Source organism: Solanum verrucosum, unplaced genomic scaffold (assembly GCF_900185275.1).
Source record: "Solanum verrucosum unplaced genomic scaffold, falcon-dt-bn FXZP01000064.1, whole genome shotgun sequence".
Lineage (NCBI taxonomy): Eukaryota > Viridiplantae > Streptophyta > Magnoliopsida > Solanales > Solanaceae > Solanum > Solanum verrucosum.
The window spans coordinates 725116-749249 of NW_026020144.1; the positions used below are offsets into that span (position 1 = coordinate 725116).

At 36.4% G+C, this 24134-nt stretch overlaps 3 protein-coding genes across 6 annotated transcripts; 1 reads left to right on the forward strand and 2 right to left on the reverse strand.

Moving 5' to 3' along the window:
* The first annotated feature begins 832 nt into the window (after positions 1-832).
* LOC125827886 (neutral ceramidase 3-like) lies at positions 833-6354 on the forward strand. The gene is given in 9 exon segments (XM_049507227.1): positions 833-1140; positions 1224-1432; positions 1878-1994; positions 2318-2753; positions 2860-3118; positions 3217-3342; positions 3725-3788; positions 3898-4067; positions 5776-6354. Coding segments are annotated over 9 exon segments (2268 nt in total).
* A 197-nt stretch (positions 6355-6551) lies between these two features.
* Positions 6552-9313, reverse strand: LOC125827943 (alcohol dehydrogenase-like 7). 2 transcript variants are annotated; one of them, XM_049507276.1, is made up of 9 exons: positions 9243-9313; positions 8436-8572; positions 8304-8350; positions 7761-8086; positions 7499-7581; positions 7279-7419; positions 7036-7131; positions 6791-6955; positions 6552-6711 (listed from the first exon to the last, which is right to left on the reverse strand). In XM_049507276.1, exons 1-9 carry the CDS (start codon positions 9295-9297, stop codon positions 6595-6597), a joined length of 1167 nt encoding a protein of 388 aa, XP_049363233.1. In that variant the 5' UTR covers positions 9298-9313; the 3' UTR covers positions 6552-6594. The 2 variants fall into 2 exon arrangements, with proteins under 2 accessions (XP_049363233.1, XP_049363234.1); XM_049507277.1 differs by lacking the exon at positions 7036-7131.
* A 1457-nt stretch (positions 9314-10770) lies between these two features.
* LOC125827927 (ubiquitin-like domain-containing protein CIP73) lies at positions 10771-23259 on the reverse strand. Of its 3 annotated transcripts, none has more exons than XM_049507257.1 (18): positions 23013-23259; positions 19298-19449; positions 18861-18978; positions 17796-17900; positions 17558-17682; positions 17397-17465; positions 16994-17143; positions 16831-16900; positions 16599-16753; positions 14128-14292; positions 13974-14045; positions 13735-13858; positions 13439-13612; positions 13122-13273; positions 12882-13031; positions 11437-12021; positions 11200-11355; positions 10771-11118 (listed from the first exon to the last, which is right to left on the reverse strand). In XM_049507257.1, exons 2-18 carry the CDS (start codon positions 19424-19426, stop codon positions 11056-11058), a joined length of 2562 nt encoding a protein of 853 aa, XP_049363214.1. In that variant the 5' UTR covers positions 19427-19449; positions 23013-23259; the 3' UTR covers positions 10771-11055. The 3 variants fall into 3 exon arrangements, with proteins under 3 accessions (XP_049363214.1, XP_049363216.1, XP_049363215.1); XM_049507259.1 differs by having other exon boundaries at positions 10830-11118; positions 13439-13594; XM_049507258.1 differs by having other exon boundaries at positions 10830-11118; positions 19298-19482; positions 23013-23212.
* Positions 23260-24134: the final 875 nt, after the last annotated feature.

Below are 24134 nucleotides of genomic sequence, written 5' to 3' on the forward strand. Positions count from 1 at the left end.
GTAAGAGTAAAGTTAAGCAATTAAGAAGCATGGGGTGTGTGCTTTCCAAAGTGTAAAGTGCATATTCTATGAAATGGAGTAGCTTAATGGTGGGGAAAGGGTGGAAATAATGAGTAAAGATTGATTCATGCATCTTAATCTAAAAAGCCTGCAAAGAACACAAACTCTGAGCTGTAAGCAGGGGCGATTTAGTATTTGGGTCAGTCAGTGCACAAAACATTCCGCGTTAGCAAAGTCTAAGGAAAGGGCCGAGGGCGATTTAGTGCTAAGGTTGGGAAATAAGTAGAGTTCGGAGTCACAATACTAAAATTCCACACTAAATTCATAAAATTCAAATTTTGAATCCGTGATATATGCATACTTGATACCAAATGAAACTGAAAAACAAATAGCTAAAATTCAAGCCGCAAAAAAACATACAATTCCAACATATAACAAACAAGACACAACTTCCCCAAAATTGCACGTTCGGAGCAACCTAAGCAAAAATGTATTCAGTCCAAATTTCTTCATAGTAAAAAAAATCAAAACATCTAAACCTCGACGCAGAGGTAGATCCAGAATTTAAATTCTACGGGTTCAATATTCATGGTTCTTAGTATTGAACTAATTATATTTTTAAAGTTACGAGTTCATATCTACTATTTTTCGCAATTTTAGTTAATTTTTACATATAAATTTATGTTCCACGTCGAAAGTACTGGTATAAGATAAACCCGCTACAACATTAGATCCAAGAGTTCCTTAGGAATTCCCAATTTGTTCACTAACATATAACCCGACGTGTGCATATTCTAAAAACAATCCATTCAATTTCCATTCATAGAACAAAATGAGAAGAAAAACAGAAATCTTACTACGTATTTTCCTGTTTTTACTTTGTCTAATAGATCTAAGTGTCAATGGAGAATACTTAATAGGATTAGGAAGTTATGACATGACAGGACCAGCTTCACAAGTGAACATGATGGGTTATGGTAATTTTGATCAAATTACTGGTGGTATACATTTTCGATTACGAGCTAGGACGTTCATCGTTGCTGAAAGTTTCAATGGTCCAAGGCTTGTGTTTGTTAATCTTGATGCTGGTATGGCTTCACAACTTGTCACAATCAAAGTACTCAAGCGACTAAAGTCAAGGTACGACTCATATGATTTTATTTGACGATATTTGACTAGACATGAAGCTTATAAAGTATTATTTTTTGGTTGTATATATGAAGGTATGGAAATATATATAGCGAAGAAAATGTTGCAATAAGTGGGACACATACTCATGCTGGTCCAGGAGGTTATTTGCAATATGTGACATATAGTGTAACTTCATTGGGCTTTGTGCCACAATCATTTGAGGCAATTGTTACTGCCATTAAGCTCAGTATTGTCCAGGCCCATGACAATCTAAAGCCTGGTTCTATCTTTATCAACAAAGGTGACAAATTAATCATCATGCATATAGTTATATAATAGTAATTGTTAGTAATTCTCTCAAGTTTAAATGGATTGAATTATGACTCATTTGTTGACTTAATCTAATGAAATATGAAAAATTAAAAGGACTTAAAGAAATAATTTTCAAAAAATACATTAGTTTTCATTCTCTCTTGTGCAAAATAAAATTTTGTTGACAAAATTATTCCGAGATTATAATTCTAGAATTATAATTTTTTTACTAATTTATTCCACCTACGAGCTGGTGGGATAAAATAATCCTTAGTTTGGTGGGATATGATAAATTTATACTATCAACTAAATATAGTGTAATTTTTATCTCAAGCTTAATTCTGAATGTCTTGTGTCCGATGTGGCACCCTACATGGCAATTTGTATCCTACATGAATCTAACATTGTCCTTTTTTGTTTGAATGATTATGTAGGAGATCTAGAAAATGCAGGCATAAACAGGAGTCCAAGTGCATATTTATTCAATCCTCAAGAAGAGAGATCTAAATATAATACAAATATTGATACCCTAATGACCCTTTTGAGGATTGGTTCACCAAAAATTCCTCTACAAAATCTACTAAGGTGTTAGGTAGGAAAAATATTAATTTTGTTTGTGTAAAAAAATATTTTCATAATTTCAACCGTTCTGAAAGGGTCTATCGAAAACAATATCTCTCTACCTTACTCAAGATAGGGTAAGGTCTGCATCAGTGGCGGAGCCACCATTAGGGGGTTTGGATCCTTCGGCGAAAAATTATATGATTTATACATGGTTAAAATATTTTTTTAGATATATATAGTAGATGTCGAACCCCCTTCGACTACTTCGTATGTCTATTTTTTCAGATTTTGAACCCCCTTATTGATAATCTTGGCTCCGCCACCGGTTTGCATAAATCTCATCCTCCCTAGACCCCGACCCCCACTTGTGAAATCTCACTTGATTACGTTGTTGTAAAAGCATTTGCTTTAGGCTATATAAACTATCAATTTAAAGAATTTTTTACACATCAATTATATTTATTTGTTATAGCAGGTAACCTATCAGGTAGCAACCAAGATTTATTGAATAAAACATCTAAAATCAAGCCTACAGGAGGACAACCTTGTACAAATACAACAAGTCAAGGCTTTAAGGTGAGAAAAGACAAAGAAATGAAATTTGTTGGAGCATTTTGTCAATCAAATGTTGGAGATGTGAGTCCAAATGTGGTTGGAGCATTTTGTATTGACAGTGGATTACCTTGTGATTTTAATCACTCTTCTTGTCATGGCAATGACCAACTCTGTGTGGGCCGCGGGCCTGGGTAAGACTCGTCCCTTTTTGGGATAACTGCTTAGTAAATGATCTTTTTTTCTTTTTTTTTGTGACGACTCATGAATCTTTCAGATTACAATCTAATGTGTCTGCAGATATCCAGATGAAATATTGAGTACAAAGATTATTGGAAAAAGACAATTTCAAAAGGCTGTTGATCTTTTCACATCTGCTAAACAAGAATTAACAGGGAAAATTGATTATCGACATGTTTATATTAATTTTACAAATATTAAGGTTCAATTAGAAGATAATAAGGTTGTCCAAACATGCCCTGCAGCATTGGGCCCAGGATTTGCTGCTGGAACTACTGATGGGCCTGGTGTTTTTGGTTTTCAACAGGGTGATACTGAGGTCACAAATTAATTAATCTTTTTATAATCATGAAAAAAAAATTAAAATTAATCTATTATTACTATGCTTTAAAGATGAAAATTTAATTTGATTTTCAGATAAATCCATTTTGGAAGAAATTAAGAGATGTGTTAAGAGAACCAAGCCCATATCAAGTGGGCTGTCAAAAGCCCAAGACTGTTTTGTTGGACTCTGGAGAGATGTTTTGGCCATATCCTTGGGCGGTAAGGCCCAACAACAAAATTAAAAGTAGTGTATACCTTTTTTTTTCTTTGGTTTCCTGTGATCCTGTCTATTGTTTGGTATCTGTTTTGGAGTTGGACTAATTCGAATTCGCACTAGAAACTCTCATTTAAGAAGGAAAGATCTCCCTACCAAATGTAATTTCATACCGAATCTCTCTGGTTAAGGATGAAGGTATTGCCAGTGTATACTCGGTGTATAACCAGTACACCCATTATATTGGCTAAATTTTGTAAAAATTAAGATTAAAGTTATTTTTATTGTAAAAAGCGGGGAAAGTATGAACATAAAGAAATTTTCTTGATTTCTCTCAATGTGTCATATAATAAACTTAGTGATGTTTTTTTCATTATTATTTTGCAGCCAGCAATACTTCCAATTCAAATTTTCAGGTTAGGAAGACTCATCCTTCTCTCTGTGCCAGGAGGTATGTTATGACTATGTTTTTAAATATAAAATTTGTGACATATACTTATATATAGTAATTTATTTCAAAATTATTAAGAAAAACTGTACACATTCATGTTGTGGTACAGAATTTACAACAATGGCTGGACGTAGGTTAAGAGAGGCAGTGAAAAAGACACTAGTTCGCAGCGGAAATGGCGAATTTGATGACCAAACTCATGTTGTCATAGCTGGCCTAACCAACGCTTACTCACAATACATAACCACTTTTGAAGAGTACGAGCAACAACGATATGAGGTACTACGTACTCTTGGACAAATGTATAACTTGCAAGTTATATATCTGTTTATTATAAAGTTCGAATTATAGTAAAGTAAGCCTCTTATAATAGGTTACCATACACCTCTTAAAAGTTCTCACTATCATATCATATACAATAGAAGTATGTATCCAAATTTGTTCTTTTACATTGTCAGTGCATATAACTTAAATCTCAATTGTCATTTAGGGTGTGTTTGGTATGAAGGAAAATGTTTTCCATGGAAAATGTTTTCTTGGAAAACAAGTTGGATTTCGACTTATTTTCCCATGTTTGGTTGGTGAGTAGAAAATATTTTTTGTGTTTGATTTATGAATGAAAATGATTTTGAAAATTTTCTTTTATTTTTACTAGAGTAGAAAATATTTTTTGAAATTGAAAATATTTTTTAAAAACAAACTTAATTTTTTTTTGGGGTGGGGGCTGGTAGGGGGTGGGGGGGGTCGAGGGTAGGGGTGAAAAATTGAAATTTTGAAGTTAAAAATAATTTTTTTTTAAAAAAAACTTAAAATTTTTTTGGGGGGTGGGGGGCTGGTAGGGTGTGGGTGGGGGGGTCGAGGGTAGGGGTGAAAATTGAAATTTTAAAGTTAAAAATATTTTTTAAAAACAAACTTAAATTTTTTTTTGGGGGGTGGGAGGGGGGGGGGGGCTGGTAGGGGTTGGGTGGGTGGGGGATCGAGGGTAGGGGTGAAAAAATGAAATTTTGAAGTCGAAAATATTTTTTAAAAACAAACTTAAACTTTTTTTTTTTTTGGGGGGGGGCTGGTAGGGCGTGGGTGGGTGGGTGGGGGGGGGTCGAGGGTAGGGGTGAAAAAATGAAATTTTGAAGTCGAAAATATTTTTTAAAAACAAACTTAAACTTTTTTTTTGGGGGGGGGGGGCTGGTAGGGGGTGGGTGCGTGGGTGGGGGGTCAAGGGTAGGGGTGAAAAAATGAAATTTTGAAGTCGAAAATATTTTTTTAAAACAAAACTTAAATTTTTTTTTTGGGAGGTGGGGGGGGGGCTGGTAGGGGGTGGGGTGGGGTCGAGGGTAGGGGTGAAAAAATGAAATTTTGAAGTCGAAAATATTTTTGAAAAACAAACTTCAAATTTTTTTTTGGGAGTGGGGGGGCTGGTAGGGGGTGGGTGGGGGAATGGGTAGGGGAGTCGAGAGTAAGGGTGAAAAAATGAAATAATATTTTTTAAAAACAAACTTAAATTTTTTTCTCTTTGAAGGGGGTGGTGGCTGATAGGGGCTGGGGGGGGGGGGCGAGGGTAGGGGGTGGGGGTTAAAAAATAAAAAATTGAAATAAGAAATATCTTTTAAAAACAACTTTTAATATATTTTTGGGAGGGGTGGTGGTAGGGGGTGGGAGTAGGGTGAGGGTGGGGTAAAAATATTGAATTTAAAAACAAACTTTAAATTTTATTTTTTTTCGGGGGGTGGTTGGGGGGTTGGTTTAAGTGTAGGGACAAAATAAATTGATTTTTTCAACAATTTTTTTTTTAAATTGGAAGTTGGAAGAGAGTTTGGAAAATGTTTTTCTGAAGTTTTGAAGGGAAGTCATTTTCCTTAAATTTGAGGAAAATGAGTTGATTTGGAAAATATTTTCCAAAACATTTAACCCAACCAAACATGAGAAAATTGGAAAACATTTTCCGGAAAATGTTTTCCTTCATACCAAACACACCCTTAAACTTGGGCAGGCAGCGTCTACTCTATACGGTCCACACACATTATCAGCATATATTCAAGAATTCAAGAAGCTAGCTGAATCTATGGCAAAAGGAGAAAACATTACTACAAAAGGACCTTCACCACCAGACCTTTTGTCAATTCAACTTAGTCTCTTACCAGATCCTACTGGTGATTCACCTCCACCGGGAATAAATTTTGGCGATATTAAACAAGACATAATGGTACCAAAATCCGGAACATTTACAAAGGGAGACAGAGCAATTGCAACATTCTGGAGTGCAAATCCAAGATATGACTTACTTACTGAAGGCACATTTGCTGTTGTGGAAATGCTTCAACACCAAAGTTGGCTACCTGAATATGATGACGATGATTTTTGCTTGTTCTTTAAATGGCAAGCAGAAAATATCACTAGTATTGCTCGTGATGATGTGAATAGTTATGGTTATGCTACACTTGAATGGGAAGTACCAGAGGAGGCTAGTCCAGGCGTTTATCGCTTAAGGCATTTTGGATCAACAAAGGAAATGAAAGAACCATCAAACTCGTATTATACTGGTGCATCTAGTGCTTTTACAGTGTCATAGGATAGTTGAAGTTTCTTTAATATGTAGAGATAATAATGTGCTGCTCAGTTACTTGTCTATTTCTGAGATAGAACATTTGCAAAATCTGCAATAATATGTTTGCTGTAATAATCTGTCGTACTCATGATCACATCCATATATTGAGAAATTGTCTAAGTTTGGCTCGAGCCCGAGACCAAATGGTTATTGAGAGCTGAGGTACAATTATTGAAAACAAGGCACAGATTGAAGTAAGATAAATCACTTGTCCATCCAGATAACACAGCGTAGGCTCTTTCCTTGAATGAGTAAATCAAACGCCTTATTGATATCTTCAAAATTCACTTCATGTGTGACAAACTTGTCCAGCTCCAATTCCTGAGAAGCCACATAAATGTGGTACCAAGGGTTAATTTCACGTATGGTCATTGAATTTTCTAGCAGATTGATTAAGTACCTTGTCAAGATAACGTTTAACGAGGATAGGAACATCAGATTTGGGTTTGAGACCACCAAAGAATGATCCCGTGAGAGTTTTCTGACTCTGAAGAACCTCATAGGAGCTAAGATTCAGCTGTGCATCTGGCTTATCAACTCCTAAAACAATTGTTTTACCCCAACCCTGCATATTACAGCCAAAGGTTAATAGACAAATTTGTGTTGTTTATATTGTTGATTAGTACAAGATTTACGCGGGGAGACCTTTCTGCAGCAGGCAAATGCTTCCTGCACAAGTGTTGCTTGACCAACACATTCAAAGCAATAATCAGCACCTCCATTAGTCATCTCAATTATTACCTGATATGAGAGTTTTGGCATGGGATAAGAATCATTGTCATATTTACATTATACAGGTATGTACTCCGTCTTATTTTCAAGATTACGAATCCAACATTTTAAGGAGACCTTATTTTTAAAATATCACTATACCAATAAAAGGCCCACCTGACTAACAGATTTATCCCCACAGCTTTTGGAATTGACAAACTCAGTAACTCCAAACTGCTTCCCTATTTCAAACTTGTCAGAGTTCCTACCAACGCCGATAATTCTGGTAGCACCACAGAGCCTTGCTCCCTCAGCAACCTAAAAGATCCTCCAGAAGCATAACAGCTTACATGAAACCGACATATATAAGCAAGAAGAAGTCGGAGGAGAAACTTACTGCTAATCCAACTGATCCTAAACCGAAGATAACTACTGTCGAACCTGGTTCCACATTTGCTGTTTTCCAGGCAGCACCAACTCCTGAAGTTTAATTTATATCATATCAAACATGAACCTGTTGTAAACTCTTATTACATAGTTTTTTCATGTATTCGAATATTACCACAGATTACAGTAAGGAAAATTGAAACAAACAACATTAATATGATGACCTGAGTGGTTGATTATAACATGTAAATATTAGAAAATGAGGAAAGTACCTGTTGATACGCCACAACTCAAAAGACACGCCCTGTTAGGTGGGATTTCAGGATCAATCTTTGTTACATTAACAACATCAACGACTGTGTACTCGGAAAAACTTGATATATACAAGAAATGATGTAAAGTTTCTCCTTCAGCATTAGTGAATCTGCTTGTATCATCTCTATGCAGCAACGGAGATGCTTGAAATGGGAATTTGGAACAAAGGTTGCTTTTCTTGGATTTACAGTCTACACAGTCCATACAGTCAGGCAAAAATATCGGTACAACTGAATCTCCTTCTTTTAACTCATCAACATCTTCTCCAACACTCTCGACAACCCTTGAATTCAGTAAAAGTTAGTAAAGTCGATCAAAATGTCATATTTTGCTGGTGCATATATACGAATCAACCCCTTAACGATGTATACACTCCTTTTTAGTGTGCTCCAAAAGAACGATACATTTCAATAGTTAAAACTTTTAAGGATACTTTTGATACAACTTTCGTGTCAGAGTCAAAACACCTTCGTATAAAATGAAATTGAAGTAAGATTTACCCAAAAGCTTCATGGCCTAAGATTCTTGGAAAGCAGCCAGGAAATTCCTTACAAGAAGCAAGAAAACAGTTGATACAAAAGTTAATAAACAAGTGATTCTACGGGGGAGATAAGCTAAACCAATAACCTTACTTTCATCCTCCATGCGATAATGTCAGTATAACACAGAGAAGTGCAAATGATTTTGAGTCGAACTTCATGTGCTTTAGGAGGAGCCACAATCACTTCTTCTATCACCAGTGGTTCTCCTGCTTTTCTTGCCACTGCAGCTGCAACACATACGACTCACAAGTCAGTAACTTATAACGTGTTGAGACATAATATAACTAAGTAATTAAAAGTGCGCTCTTTCTAACTGTCACATAATTTGATCTAACCATTGACATGGTACACAATTCAACACAGAAAGCAGCAATTTTTATCAACAAAAATCCGTGTATTGTTTTCAAGTTCCTTTATCAATCAACAAATGCTAAAAACCCTTTTTCTACATGCAAGGTGAGGATCACTTCTTGTTCATATTCAATGTAGGACCCATATGATCTCATAGTACCTGTGTTCATCATCTACTATATATATATATATTACACAAAATTGACCTTATATATACAGTATTTTCGACGAAGGGGTTCCTTTGAATTAGTCCTCAAAATATCTGGATTCATCACAGCACTTTAACAACAATAACCTCTAGCGGCAATAAATATGCACATTACCAAAGAATGTTAAAGCGGCATTAGTAAATTGTCATTAGATCCAATATCACTACAAGCTTTAGCAGCATTTACATAAAGTGCTAAAATATAATTGTCACTACTAATTGCCCTCTAAAAAAATATATATTTCCGCTGAAGATCATTTTTGGTATAGTGTAGCTATTTATAGACAGAGTTGTTTCAAGATAATAGCAGAAGATTTTTGTGAAGAGTATATACATACCTTTGCAACGAATAGGCTTGCCAGCAGCAGAAAAATATTGTTTTGTTGAGGCCATTTTCAAAATGATGAAAAAAAAACAGAGTTTTTAAAGTCAGTGTCACTTTGTTCTGTTGTTTTGTGTGAATTGTTACATCTTCAATTGTAGTTTTTATAGCTGCTAAACTACTTGTACAATTTTACCTAGTTAACTATCATGATCAGTTCAGCCGAAAACACAATTTTGGTACAATTTATAATGTGGATTATGTAAATTTGTATAAAAAAAAATTAAATTAATTTAGGACCCAACTCATGTAATTAGGCAAGTCATGTAATAGGCAGCCTTATGCCTTCACACAACCTGTTATATCTGCTTCTGTTTATTTCGTAATTCCAAAAAAAAATAAAAATAATTATGTCTCTAGTTATCAATTGGCCTAATTTCACAATAATATTTCATTCGCAACACATAAGTTTAGAAAACTTTATCTAAAAAATTACTTTATGAGTTTTGAAACTAAACTTATGCTTCATTGATTTTTAATGTCCCAACTGCTCCACTGCATGCACCAATCGAATATTTTGTCTAGTTGATCAAAACTACGCAATTTTAAATACTAATGTTTTTTGCTTTTCCGACGATTATAACCACGTTAGAGAACAAGCTTTATCTATTCAATTATTTTTATATTGTCAATCGACACATTGTTATTCATTTTCTTTCATTGGCATTAATTACATCTACTAAGCAATTTGACATTAACAATTTTATTACTATTTGATCATCTTAATCTACGTTTCTTTAAATCACGTGTACTAATTTAAGAATAAACAACGTGACTAACCTATCTTAGCTGAACCTACTTTTGAATAGGGTTACGTCAATAATCCCTTTAATGAACGCCACACAAACCTATCAATTATCATTAAGTTAATAAGATTAGTAGCCAGATATTGAATACAATTTATATCAGTTTCATTGGCGGAGTGGGATTTTCGCTTCGAGAGGTTCAAAATATAAATAGAAGAAGTCGAAGGGGATTTAACATGTCATACATACACACAAAATAACTTAACCATGTAAAAACAACGTTAACAACTACTAATTACCCTTTTTGTATATGATTAAAATCATTTTTTATGTATATGATAAATACTAAACTCCTTTTAGCTTCGTATGTTTTTTTACCCCTATCTAAAAAAATCTCAAGCTCCGCCACTACCAACCAATCCCTAGATCAACTCATATTCCCTTGACTGATGACATTCCCATTACAGGTAGTTCTTAAAAAACTGCTAAATGACAGTAAATAGGAGAAAAGTCGAGCTTAGGAGCATTCATGATATGAGGAATTACACTAAATAAATATGTTGTTGTAGCAGCTCCTTTGATGCATGCACCAATTGAGTACTACAGATACCCACTTGAACTGGATAATGATGGAGGAGAAAACCAATCATGCACGTAGATTAGGGCATGCTTCAAACATTACCCACCTCTCTACCTTAGGAGTAAGGTTTGAATACACGCTCCTCCGCATACCCACTTGAAGGATTACAGTGGTTTTGTTGTTGCTTTATAAGTTAGTTATGAAAACACATTGATAGAATGAAATGGTACCATTGTTTTGATTAAACATAGAAAATACAGTTCCCATCCACTGGATTAACTATTCCCTAGGCATACATACACACGGGAATAGTATAATGGCTCCCCCCCCCCCCCCTACATCAGCTGTCTGTCTGTCTGTCTACTTGAGAACCCAAATGATTGGTAACTGGGCATTCTGTAGAAACAATATCAGAAAATGAGAAGAAAAATTAAGTATATTCCCTATTTTCCCTCTTTATCCTTGAATCGCTGAGAAACATCATTACGCAGCATCTGCATGAATTCCTGCATGAATGAGAATGAAACATAAGACCCATGCATGACCTTAACAAACACCAAACTCAAATCACAAATCCAGCTACTCACATCGGCTAGGTTCTCTTCAATGGACAGTTCATCAGCCAGACTTTCATCGGTACTTCCATGGTGATGCAAAGATTCTGTACTTTGGACCAAAGAACGAAGAATCTCTACAGGTGGACTATTGTTCTCGATTTCTTGGGCAACCTCATGAAGATCAATCTGAAAAGATTGCAATTGATACAGAAAACTTAATTTGCAAATACATCATTCTAACAAAATAAATAGCTAACAGGAACAAACCTGAACATTTTCAGTGGTTGGTCTTACTGCGGTATTCTCACCAGGCCTCTGTGCAATATTAGGAATTTGTTGAGGCACACCTGAGATGCCACCAAGAGCTTGAGAGACAATTGGCATCATTTGCTGAAACATCCTAGACAAGTCCATACCACCACCTTGCCCAGAAAACATGCTTCCAAGATCCTGGGTGTCAATCTGCTGAGCAATCTGACTAACAGTGTTCATCATTGCTGGACTTTGAGTGAGTTGCTGCATCATATTCCTCAAGAGATCCGGAGAGCCAGCCCCAGTTTGTTGTGAAACCCCACTCAACAAACCATTTAAAGCAGGACTCTGAAGGACACTAGACATTGCATCCACTATCTCTGATTGGCCATCAACATTTTGGTTTCCCGTGCCAATAGTCCCCATAACTCCCCTATCTGAGTGTGTCCCTGAGGGCATAGCAGGCTCATTTCCCCTGGCTGCAAGCGCTGCAAGAGACTGCAAAAATTGACGTTCATCTCTTTGAGGTAGTTCATTTGGATTGCTGCTAGTTGAACCATCAGCATTAATTCCATGAACTACAGATTGCTTAGTTCGTCTCTAATTTGCAGATCCACCAAAAGAAATAAGAATGTCAAGCCCAGGACCAAAAGTTGGAAAAGCAGTACAAGGAACAGAAAGTTCACTACGTGAAAGGTTAAAACAATTCCAGAGAACATTCACAAATCTGACTTTTTCTTCAGTTATGAGATCAACAATTACATTGCACCAAACTGATAAACCACCATAGACACTAATTCAACATAATAGTTTAAGATTTAGGGAAAAATCATTATAAGGGCAGTAACCAGCTCTCAATTTCTTTCGACACTGTTAAGAAAATGATAAACAAGGCAGCAGAAGAAACTAAAACCCACTGACCCAAGCCTGAGAAATCCCAAGGGCGATTAGTGTACTGTTTGAAACTCAATGCATAAAGGGCACATCCGTCTACCCTTCTCTGCTTAATTACCAGGCTATAGTCGAACATGTTATGTGCGCTTAAACCCACACATCATATGTTGCACTCTTACCATTAAACTACAAGTCTCATAGGGAGGGGGAGCTTATTTATTACTACTTATAAAATTCAACTTCCAAAATCTCTTGAGGGCGTGAATGCTAATGCAAGGTTAATGAGCAATCGGCAAGACAAAAGGACAAAAACAAATTGAGGACTCAAGAAAGTAAAACAATAAAATTTGACCTACCATTTAATGGTACATGAACACTACAAAACTCAGCAGACAAAATCATTTCATTTAGTACCAACAGAAAATGACTCCTTATCACATGTCCTTTTAAAAAGCCTACTACATTTGGAAATAAAAAAGGAAGGTACTCTATTACCACTCCATCTTTCAGCCAAATCAAATAATCAAAGATATATCTGGGAAGCAGCATCAAAACAGCTTGCTTACCTTTGGCTGCAAACCTCCGAGCCCTAATCCAAGGGGCACAGATGAGGATTCATCAGGACTACCTAACTCCTGACTAGACCTTTGAGCTCTTCCTACACTGGCTGAAGCTTCTGGCTTACTATGAGACATTTCGCTTGATTGACCAAGACTCTGGCATTTACAAGTTTAATTAGGTCTAGAATGTCAAACTCAAACTAGGGGAAAAAAGATAGGTCATGGAATCATTTTATTGGCACTGACCATTTTATCCTCTCTTCCGGGAACATTGTGCGCCGGTAGAGGCTCAGGCACACTCATCCCACTTGCAGATGTCTCATCTAGTTGAGTGCTAACATCATTCTCAGCACCAGACACAGTAGAGCACTCTTGGCCACTTGGGCCATCTGATTGGCCTTCATGATACAGAAAAGCACTTCAGAAAATATATCGCCATATTGTATCATTATCATCCAATTAAAAAGTACAGACGTTACACGTGTTAACAAGAAGCTCTGAGTCTGCAAAAAGTTCAGATATGATAATAGATTATTTTAGGACATAAATCTGTGGCGCTATACCAGGCTGTGGCATACTAGAGACTGAGATAACAGCAGGCCTTGGTGCCACAGCTGTAGCCATTATATTTCCAACAGGCAAAACCCTTGATTGGCCAGAATCAGTTCCATTACCACGTTCACCATGTGCTCCATCTCCATTGGTCGACCTAGCACCAACTGCAGAAGTAATAGGTGCTAAAAGCACCCATTGTTAGAAAGGTTACAACATTTCCTCCCAGTTATTGCAATGCTCCACAAGAAAATAAGGAAAAACAATAAGCGAAATACAGAATTTTGTACTAGCACATTTCTCATACCTGCATGTATATGAATATTAACATGCCTTGGGGCATTACCAATCCCAAGAGAGCCAAAGGTACCAGGGTTAGGTGGAACAGCAGCTGAGTTACCGAAGAGTGAACTGGTTTGAAGGGGGAAAGGCTACATCGAAGAAGAGCAACAAGTCATGAGAAGAAAAAAAAAAGGAGCTAGTATCTACCTATTTTTCAGATTGCAATCCTAGCATAGTCCCTCTACTTTTATCTGTCAAACAAACCTGAACCATTATGGGGTTCGGCCCCGTCGAAGATATGTAAACAGCAGGACCAGCATTTACTGAAGATTCAGCCTGCAAATATCAGCTTAATAACTGTAAGAGAAGCACTAATAGAAAATGCTTAACCACCAATAAGAGAAGGGAAAAGTCATACAGGTGATTGTCCCATTCTGAGAGTCAATATCGTCCTTCCAAGCTCTAATAGAAGGGCACCTAAATGTTGCATAACTTGACCAATTAGCACAGACTCTGTCTGCACCTGTCCCCTTAATGCAGGATCACTGGAGACCCTTCCTCGTTCCAACTGCCCTGCAAAGTGCTACAAAGTGGCAGAAGATTAGCAAACAAAATCAGAGAACAAAAATAGAGAGGGCACAACTTTGCCAAAAGAAAAGGCATGCAACTAACGTTTTGGACGGCTGGATAAGAGCAAGTTGACAACAAAAGAAAGTAAAAAGTTGGGCAATCATCAGTGAGATAGAGCAGAAAGGGAATAATGTATCAATTCTAGGAACCATATCTTTATCAATGATCATTTATGATATCTTATCAGTGATACTTAAAGCAACTGTAGGGAGTCCATCAGAGCCAGAAGGTAAAGGAACTCTCCTACGCAATGCAGGAGCAAGGATGCACACGCATTGCATCTAATGGAATGACTAATGCTATAAGATTTCACAGTTTGGTGTCACAAGTGGACTGTGGACCAACATTATTTTGAGCCATCAAGTTGGTTGTTATAGAGAATAAGAGCAATATATATGGTCCTGTGCATGAATGCTGTTGCAGTGGAAGACTAGCGAACATCATACAACACACAATTTGTACAGTTGTACAAGGGGTGAGCACAAGAAAGCTGCTGTACCTCTCTCTAAAGATATGTCTGAGCACTGTATGATATATTCTCGCACTATATCAAGTAAATCACTTATTGAGTCCAGACACGGTGACAACCTATCATCATCAAAGCTCCGGAATGTTGAGAGTCAAGAAGTGGTTCAACACAGACGGAGCATAGCAATTCCATTTTCCCAGGAAAAGAACAAACAGAGAAGATGGATCCATACCATCAAACCACAAAGGACTGATATTTTACTATCAAGTCAAGAATAGGCAAATACAATGCAAGTTCAGTCTCAGTGTGAATGTATGATAGCTAGCCAACTTGCAAGCAGTTTGAGTGAGGCTTGGCAGCCAGCAGATATTGAGCAGAGTTCAACCTCCCAAAACTCAGGAAGTTTGTATGCCTGCATTTATATGCATGGATAGGATCAACCCTTCTATATCCCTTCTGTATAAGAAAGAGTCTAACCAGAAGATCTGGAAACCAGTAACACTCTTCTAAACCTACCTATACCCTCTTCTCCTCATTGTCCCTCTTTTATATTAAGGGGTTCCTCGTGACAACTTGACAACTAGTCTTCCGCCTATGATTTATCAAAGGGAAATTCACAAGCATCAGGAAGGCCGTTCTCTGGGGCCTTGCAGAACTTATCCTAAATGAACACATCCTCCTTAAATGAAATATATTAACATGGAAAAAACAGAGGAGGTTGCCTCGGAACAGGTTCTACGTCTCTCTCCCTACCAAGGCTCCTCTCAATCTTCTCATCTTTGTAATTTCTTTCCATCTTCCCAAGTGATTTTAACTAATTAAACCTTTACCTCCCATCTAAATCCATATAATTAGACCAGATTAATTGTTATTTATGGACTTCCCTTCAAGGGTCATTTGTCTTCAGTGATTCCTATACCAATGTGTTACGACTCCTAATCACAATTTCAAGAAGATCTTTAAGGGGATGATAACAGGTAGGTATATTGTGCGACAGTTGAGGAAGCTAGAATTCAAGCTATTACACTTTATCCCAACCCCCTCCCCCTCCTTTCTTTTGTTGATAAAGATTTAAAGGTTTTGCACTTTGGTCCTTTCATGCCAAAAAATAGTCATTTTCCTACAAGGGCTTTGATTTTAACAAAATAAAGCCGGTCTCCAGTAAAACTGGTCAAGCTCTCAGCAAAATTGCAAGACTGAAAAGCTCAAGCTAGGAACTCCGCCAAGATACGGTGTGCCCGGATTAGCTAAAATATGTGCATTACACAGTACATGTTGCTATCAATCATAGTCAAAGATGCTTCTTGCCAGTTGATTTCTTAACAGTAACACTAAAACCATGCAGATACTAGAGGGAAAGGAAACAGGAATGGGGCAGAACCTTAATAATAAAAAGGAGATCATTTTATGGATCAAGGGAAGGCACTGCAAACAATTTCTGCTACATGGGGAGCAATGATATACTACACATGGCAAGTAAGAAAGTGGAAGCTGTTGAAGCAAACAATTGTAAATACTACTTTTGCCATTGCACAGATACAAAAAGAGATCAGAGAGAGGATTGGATAGTTACAATGTTCAAAGAGAGCTCATAGATGTTAAATTTTGATTCAAGGATTAGGTAACTAGTTTATTTTTCTTGTGATTGGAGATCTAGTTGTCTTAACACCTCCTTCCTAGAGGATGGTTAAGGCTCAAGAGGCTCTTTAGGTGTATCAAATATTTGTTTTCAATGGTAGTGTTTTACAGCTTAATACCAAAAAAAGAGATATTATGGTCATGGTACATACAGATAATGCTGCAATGACTTGACCACCAAAGAGACGCTCTGCCTGATGCAGCGCAAGGCTCAACACTTCTGGACTCGATAAGCCACGATCATGTGTAGGCAACTGTACTGCAGGTGGATCTCCCGCATTATTAGGTGACTGGTTCGCCGGGTAACCTGAGGTAAGAGAATGCAAAGTCTTTCAGAGATCCATTCACCACAAGAGAAGAAGCAAAAACAATAAAAATCCCCACCGTTCCGTGAGAATACATGCTCCATCCCATCCATGAATTCAGAAAGTGTGATCAAGGAATCCAAAAGGGGCTTCAACATGCAAAAAGAAAAAAAATAAATGAGTCAAACATGGCCATGAAAAACATGAGACAGAAAAAACATAATATCTGAAAGACATTCTACCAAATTAATTGAGGGGACAGCTATTGCTGCCCCCAGTGGAATTTGCACTACTTGCGGCAAAGATTGACCAGAAAATGCCTGTCCAGATTGCTGACTTCCTGACTGACTTAAACTCTCATTTCCTTGAGGGCGAGGAGCTGGAGCGCTGGCCTGTTCACAAACCAACCCACCAAGCAAAGATAAGGGAGGAAGCAATGAACAATGGGAAATGAAATTCTTCAGCACCTTGCTAGGTGAACATCAGTGAAATTAAAGGTCCCATATAAGTGAAAGTCCTGTAACTTTGAAACTTGAAAGGGCTCATCGCACAAATGACACAATAGAGAGAAATTCCAGTAAAATATAAAGGTAGCAGGTGAATCTAAGAGATCTGAAAGATAAGAGAAAAAGGTGGGAAAAAAACCTGCACACCGGGAAGCTGGCCACCAGTCATGTTCCCAATCCCTACAGTGTTTAAAACTGCCCCAATAACCTATAAAGTTGGACTTTTTTCTGTTATAAGATTCTCTCAAATCAACTCAAATAACAGTGATTAAAAAATCTTGCAACTCCTATGCAACCCACCCGATTAAGATCAGGCACAAGTCCTTCCCCCGGATCTCCAACATTAAAAGTTCCAAGGACAACACTGTGTGAAATCTGCCCGATACGATTCCGTGAGCCTCCAGCAGTGGGTTGAGGCTCTTGTCCTGTGATACTCAAAGATAATAAGATTGTTTGTTACCCCTTGTTTGTTACCCGTCTGACTAACAAATCAGCCAAATGACCTGAGAGCCTAAATTTCAGATCATGAAGCCTTTACCTCTGTTAACATTGTTAGTAGTAGCTTCGCCAGTGCTGCTACCTGATGGAGCTTGCAATTGAGACTGCCTCAGCACTAAATGTAGTGTGTCCCCATTTTCCACATCTGGAAAGAGTTAAGCTTTGGCAAGAAACCCAAAAGTTGTAGATGAAAGAGGCTCCATTTTTTGCAAAAATATTACATCTAATCATGTAAAGTTGTATGTAAACAAAACATTGAAGTATCAACAAATCTGCTGGTCAAAGATAACTCTCTAAAATTAATCATAGACATGATAGGACTTAAGAGGTGAGAAACCAATCAATTTGTTAGTTGGAAACAACTCACTAAGCTTACTTACCAACATGGACACCCTTCTAGATGACCAGGGTAAAGGATCAGCAAAGATATGATATCTAGAGGTATTTAGGTTTGTTGCATATGATATCTTGAGGTATTTAGGTTTGTGGCATTACCAAAAGTCAACAAGTATTACCCTCTTGAGATTAATATTCCAAGCAGACAGAGACCTAATTTTCCATTAGATTCATTCCTACTCTTGCTTTCTACATAAGGCACACATCATGAGTTTGAGCCCTTCCGCAGACAATAAGCCTAATATTTAAGTGGAGAGTAGAGGGAGAGCTCATTATCCACCGAGTTTCGAACTATGCCCCAGTTCAGGTTTGTGGCAGTTGCGTAATCTCACTTGAAGGGGTTTTCGGTTTAAAGAAAAACTACTTCAAATTATGTTCAAACCTTTTATATTTTCATGAACTCCAGTGTACTTCACCCTCAATGACCACAAGTTAGAGCTTCTTTTTGAATCAGTTTAGAAAATTTCAAAGCATTTAAAAATTAGCTATGAGTTTTGAAACAGAAAAGGTAGGACAAGCTTATGTGAAATGGTGAAATCCTGGAAATTACCTCAAGAGAGATGTAAGGAGCTAAATGCACATATACAAACATCTAACAGAAAACTCTGACCAACAAATTTTGAAGAGAAGAAAATATTTCCAGCAAAGACTGCTCGAACTGCAGACACAAAATGAGGGGGGAACTTGAAATCCTCAGTTGATAGGATACGATATTCAGAAAGAAGGTGATTATCCTTCAAGACCTTGCCCCTAAAAATTAGTCTTTGCTGCTCAACAGGGACATCAATCTGACTTGCTAGTTTGTCCTTCAAGGCTGAAACTTGCAACTGAGATTGAGATATGATAGAGAAGTAAAGTAGACAATGAGTTCCAAATAAGAAATGTATCAGAGAAGTACAGTGCATGTGATTGATAAAAAATTCCAAGTGCTAAAATCCACATTTAACTTCATATCAATAAGCTTTTATTCGAGAAAAGGTCTCTACGTTTCAATATATTATTTCTGACAAGCATAAAGGGGAAAAAATCACTTTTCAGAAGTAGCATAAATTTAAGAAAGCTCCACATGTAACTGAATAAGCATGGTAGTAAATACTCTTTTTCAGCATAACTCGCAACAGAAACAGAGTAAGTAACAAAATTTACATTCTTATCCACGCTAAAAGTATACGTCTGGGAATCTAAGGTCTTGATGTTGAGCACCACGGTTGATTCAGAACTTCCACCAGAATCATTACTTGTGCTTGACCCTTCAACTGCTTGCTGATCAGCCATGAGACTTCAGAAACAACAACTACCTGCAGAGAAAACTCTGATGAAACAACAACTACCTGAAGAGAAAACTCTGATGGATGGTAAGCATTTATGGAGCACCATGCAAAATAGTTGAGACAAACTATCACTAAGGAGCAACTGCAAAACCAAAACTCCTTGGCAGGAAGGTAGAACATCCACCCACAGATTTAAATGAAGGCCTAGACCCGCCAATATGCGAATCATTCATTTTTTTTAATTTTTTTTTGAGAAGTTAACAATACGCAAATCATACATATAGATTCATGAGCAGCAAAGATTGAATATTCAACAAAGCATAATTAGCAGCAAAATAAAACCTTACCCTCCCACATGCACCCTCACCCTCACCCCCACCCACCCCAAAAAAGAAGCAAAATAAACTAAAACTCAAACAATTTAGAAGCGAAATCATTAAAAATGACCAAGGATGGCAAAATCATGAATGAATCGGATACAACAGTTAATTGTAATTCAGTACCAGGAGCTGTTCACTTCACAAAAGCTCAATGCAGTTCCAGAAAATGAATACAATGTAGAAACTTATTTCGCAGGCAGGAAAAAGCAAAGAAGAATATTTTTGCACATCCTTTAATACCAAGGTGAAGCCCAAATCTTTTTTTGTACGTACTGTAAGAATATCAGTGATGTAAAACCAGCAACAAGCGAACGTTGAAGCCCGGTAAATCAAAAACCCGAGATGAACATCAATCCCCAACCTACCTGAGATTATGTGAAAAAAGAAAAATCCACTAACCAATTTTTCTCTCACCCCCTCCCATTCCCTCCTGCAAGATTTATTTCCATTCAAATTTATTATTTTTTAAAAAAAATAATTTTATTTCCATTCAAATTCCACTCTGCCTTTGATTGTAGACAACACTTGAATTTTTAAGATGCATCCTCGTTTCACTCATGTCAAGTTAATGATGGCATATTTGTGGCAAATAAATATGTAGATTTGGACAGAACCACAAACAAAGGACTAATGAAATAAATATAGTGGCATGGTCTGTGGACTCTATTGTCAAAAAAAAATTATGACCGAGAAAATTTGGGGATAATGGGCTTGTACATCTGCTCTTCTCCACTTAAATACAAAACATGGCACATTTTGCATTCCACATTTCACAACCTTTGTTGTTCAACCAAACCCATAGGAGATGGGGATTCTCTTGGCATTTACCAATAGCTTTTTAAGAGAACAAACTGATTGTTGTAACTTCATACACACTTTTCTATAGCTCAACTTTCAGCATATTTGTACTTGGTTTTGGACTTCAGTGAAGGCCAGGCAATCCCTTGAACACAACTTTCACTCTCACAGGTCAAGAAAAAAGCAGCAGATATTAAACAGTAATTTATTCAGGTCATAAGACAGTAAAATCTTATCCAACATGCCAATTGTGTTTGGAAACTAGGGTACACCATATGATGTGCCCATACAACTTAAGTTTGCAATTTATAACCATGGCCGACAATTTCTTTTTTGAGAAAGAAATTACGCCATTTCTTTAGTTATGCTTTCCTTTTCAATACTGTAGCGCTTGTTTCCTTTAATCTTGTTTTTTTGCTTCTCAAGAGACGAAACAATGGATCTTTAACCAAGACTAGTAAATTCATAATACAATCATTTGAAATGGTACTTTCTATATAATCCCTAAATGTTCAACTTTTATCTTTTTATAAGTAAATGTTCAACATTTATGTCTCAGCTGGGACTTCATTTATGAGTTATTGACATATCTAAACAATGGTTTATAGGCTAGATAGCCTAACCTATAAATGGACCTTTGTGAGTTCCTACAATGGTTTATAGGCTAGATAGCCTAACCTATAAATGGACCTTTGTGAGCTCCTACAATATCTTTTAGTCCATGGAACCTGCCCTGTTGATCTTATACATGTGATCTGCTATGTGGAATTGCAATATCTAAATGGTGATGGGACAGCACTTCCCCAGAATCAAACCTAAAACCAAGTGATAAATATGAATACAGCTTCCATCGGCTAAGTCGCAGTAAATATGAAATTCCAGTATCTCAAATCCAAAAGTTGAATCAAAGTTCTAATCCTCAATGACACTACACATAAGGTCATACAGAAGCTAGAGCTTTAAGTTCGGTAAAAAAAGCCTCACACAGGATAATCTCTCCAAAAAGAAATTCCAGCTTGCCAACCGATGCTACTTCTGCCACAAGCACACAGAAAGTGTCTACCACTAGCTACTGCACTGCCCAATTGCATCAGACATTTGGAATATGTTTTGCTGTTTTTTGGGTCATACCTTTCTCTATTAGGGATGCTCTTGAAAGTTGGAGTTCTTGGGAAGTTGACAAAGCCATCAAGGCTATCTGGCTGATGATCCCTGGTGCTCTCTTTTGGTGTTTATGGACAAGAGGAACAAACGATGTTTTGATGGAGTTTCAACTTCTAGAAAACTTTTGCGAAGCAGATGTCTAAGTTAGCCTTTTCAGCTGATCCACATTGACCCTTGTAAATAATTTAGAACTCTTCTTGGATGTTGTTAGCACTATAGTTTAGGAAGAAGCTACAAATCCTTGTTTTTGTGAGCTTGACTAAGCTATCCTTGTAAAGCTTGCATCTTCTTGATGCCTTTAATGATTCTACTTCATCAAAAAAGAAAAGTTCAGCAAAAAACTGAAAGATGATTGATATGTATTGCCTTAAATCTTTTTTTCCCCTCATTTTCTTGGATAAAATATTGAGGAAACTGACGCAAATACCAACTAGTAACCATCAAAACTTTGTATACATCAAGGAAACATGAACGCACATATGAGATTCCAGTAATTCAAATCCAAAAGTGGAATCAAACTTCTAACCCTCAATGATACTACACATAAGGTCAAACAACAGCCAAAGCTTTAAGTTCGGCAAGATATGTATTGCCTTAATCTTTATCTTTTTTCATTTTCTTTGATAAAAAGTTGAGGAAACTGACGACTAGTAACCATCAAAATTCAAACCTTTGTAGACAACACGCAAACAAGAGCGTACATTAGCTTGTAAAGCAATAACAGCATGAAATGAATACACAAAATTGAGATTGGAACATTCATACAAATCAAACTATACAAAGCATTTTAACCTAATTTGCGATTAAAAATCATAACATGATTCTGCCGGAGAGATAACAATGGAAACCTACTAGCAAGATTTCGACTTTAGCTACAAATCCTTAGTGTTGTGAGCTTAACTTAGCTATCCTTGTAAAGCTTGCATCTTCTTGATGCTTTTAAATGAATCTACTTACTTCATCAAAATGAAAAGTTCAGCGAAAATCTGAAAGATGATTGATATGTATTACCTTAATCTTTTTTTCCCTCATTTTCTTGGATAAAATGTTGAGGAAACTGACGGCAAATACTGACTAGCAACCATCAAAACTTTGTAGACATCACGCAAACAAGAGAGCAATAAACTTATAATTCTATTCATACGAATCAAACTATAGAAAAACAGTTTTAACCTAATTTACGATTGATTTTCAACAGATTAAAAATCATAGCATGATTCTGCCGGAGAGATAACGACGGAAACTTACAAGCAGGAGTTCGCCGGAGATTGAGATCGGAAGGAGCAAAGGAGAGTGAGTGGTGTCAACTTTGGCCAGAGATTTAGCTGAATGACGTAATGTGAACCGGAGGGGAAATCGGGTCGAATCTAATATTTGCCAGCTCGTTATAACATTCCAGAAGGATCTAGAATTTATTTATCCGGCTTGTAGCCGCGACGCCACAAGAGCTCCAGCTGAAACGGATATGGGTTGATGGGTATTCGGGTCACCACAATCGAATCGAGTCCACTTTAAAGTCCACATTGATGTTCTTGCCTGTTTCCTTTTCTTCCTTTCTTTCTTTTTTTAAAATAAAAATAAAAATTAATTCGAGATAATGTTTGTTTTGAGAAATTTAAGATATTATTGGTAAAAATGATATATATCATTCTATATAAGAGGGTATTAGTTTTGCACGAGTTAAATGATGATTGAATTTCAATCTTCAGATCTTTGATTTGATAAATCAAATTAAGTATCGCACTCTATATAATAATATCTAAAAAATATTACTTCTAATTAATTTATTTATTTAACACACGAATTTAGGCTTATCAAATCATATAGTAAGCAATATCAAATCTCATATGATAGTATTTAATAAATAAGTAGCATATAAAAAGATATATTATTACTAAACAATGAATTTTCGATTCGTTGAACATGTTATTGATCCAACGGATCAAATTTGTAATTGGATAACCGTTGAAATTTTTGGTTTTTAGTATTAAAAATTAATTAAGAAATATTTTATGTACAAGAAAAGAATGTTATTGAATTGTCAAGTTTATTACTTTCTTTTATATATTGTATATATAATGTAATATTATTATTTATTTATACAGATTATTGTGATTTTGTGGCCAGCTTGTATGCATTGAACCAATCTAAATAACATTTTTTTATACTACTATATATGTCAATAAACATGCATATATAAAGCTAAAGTATATGAGTTGGCATTGAATGTTACAAAATAATTTTTATTTCGTCATTGATGAAATCTTGATTATGTAATAGTTGATTAATGAATGAAATATACACAGCATGACATCATTTTCCAAACAAAAATAAAAGGAAACCTTCCTTGAGTAGCCAAATATGTATATA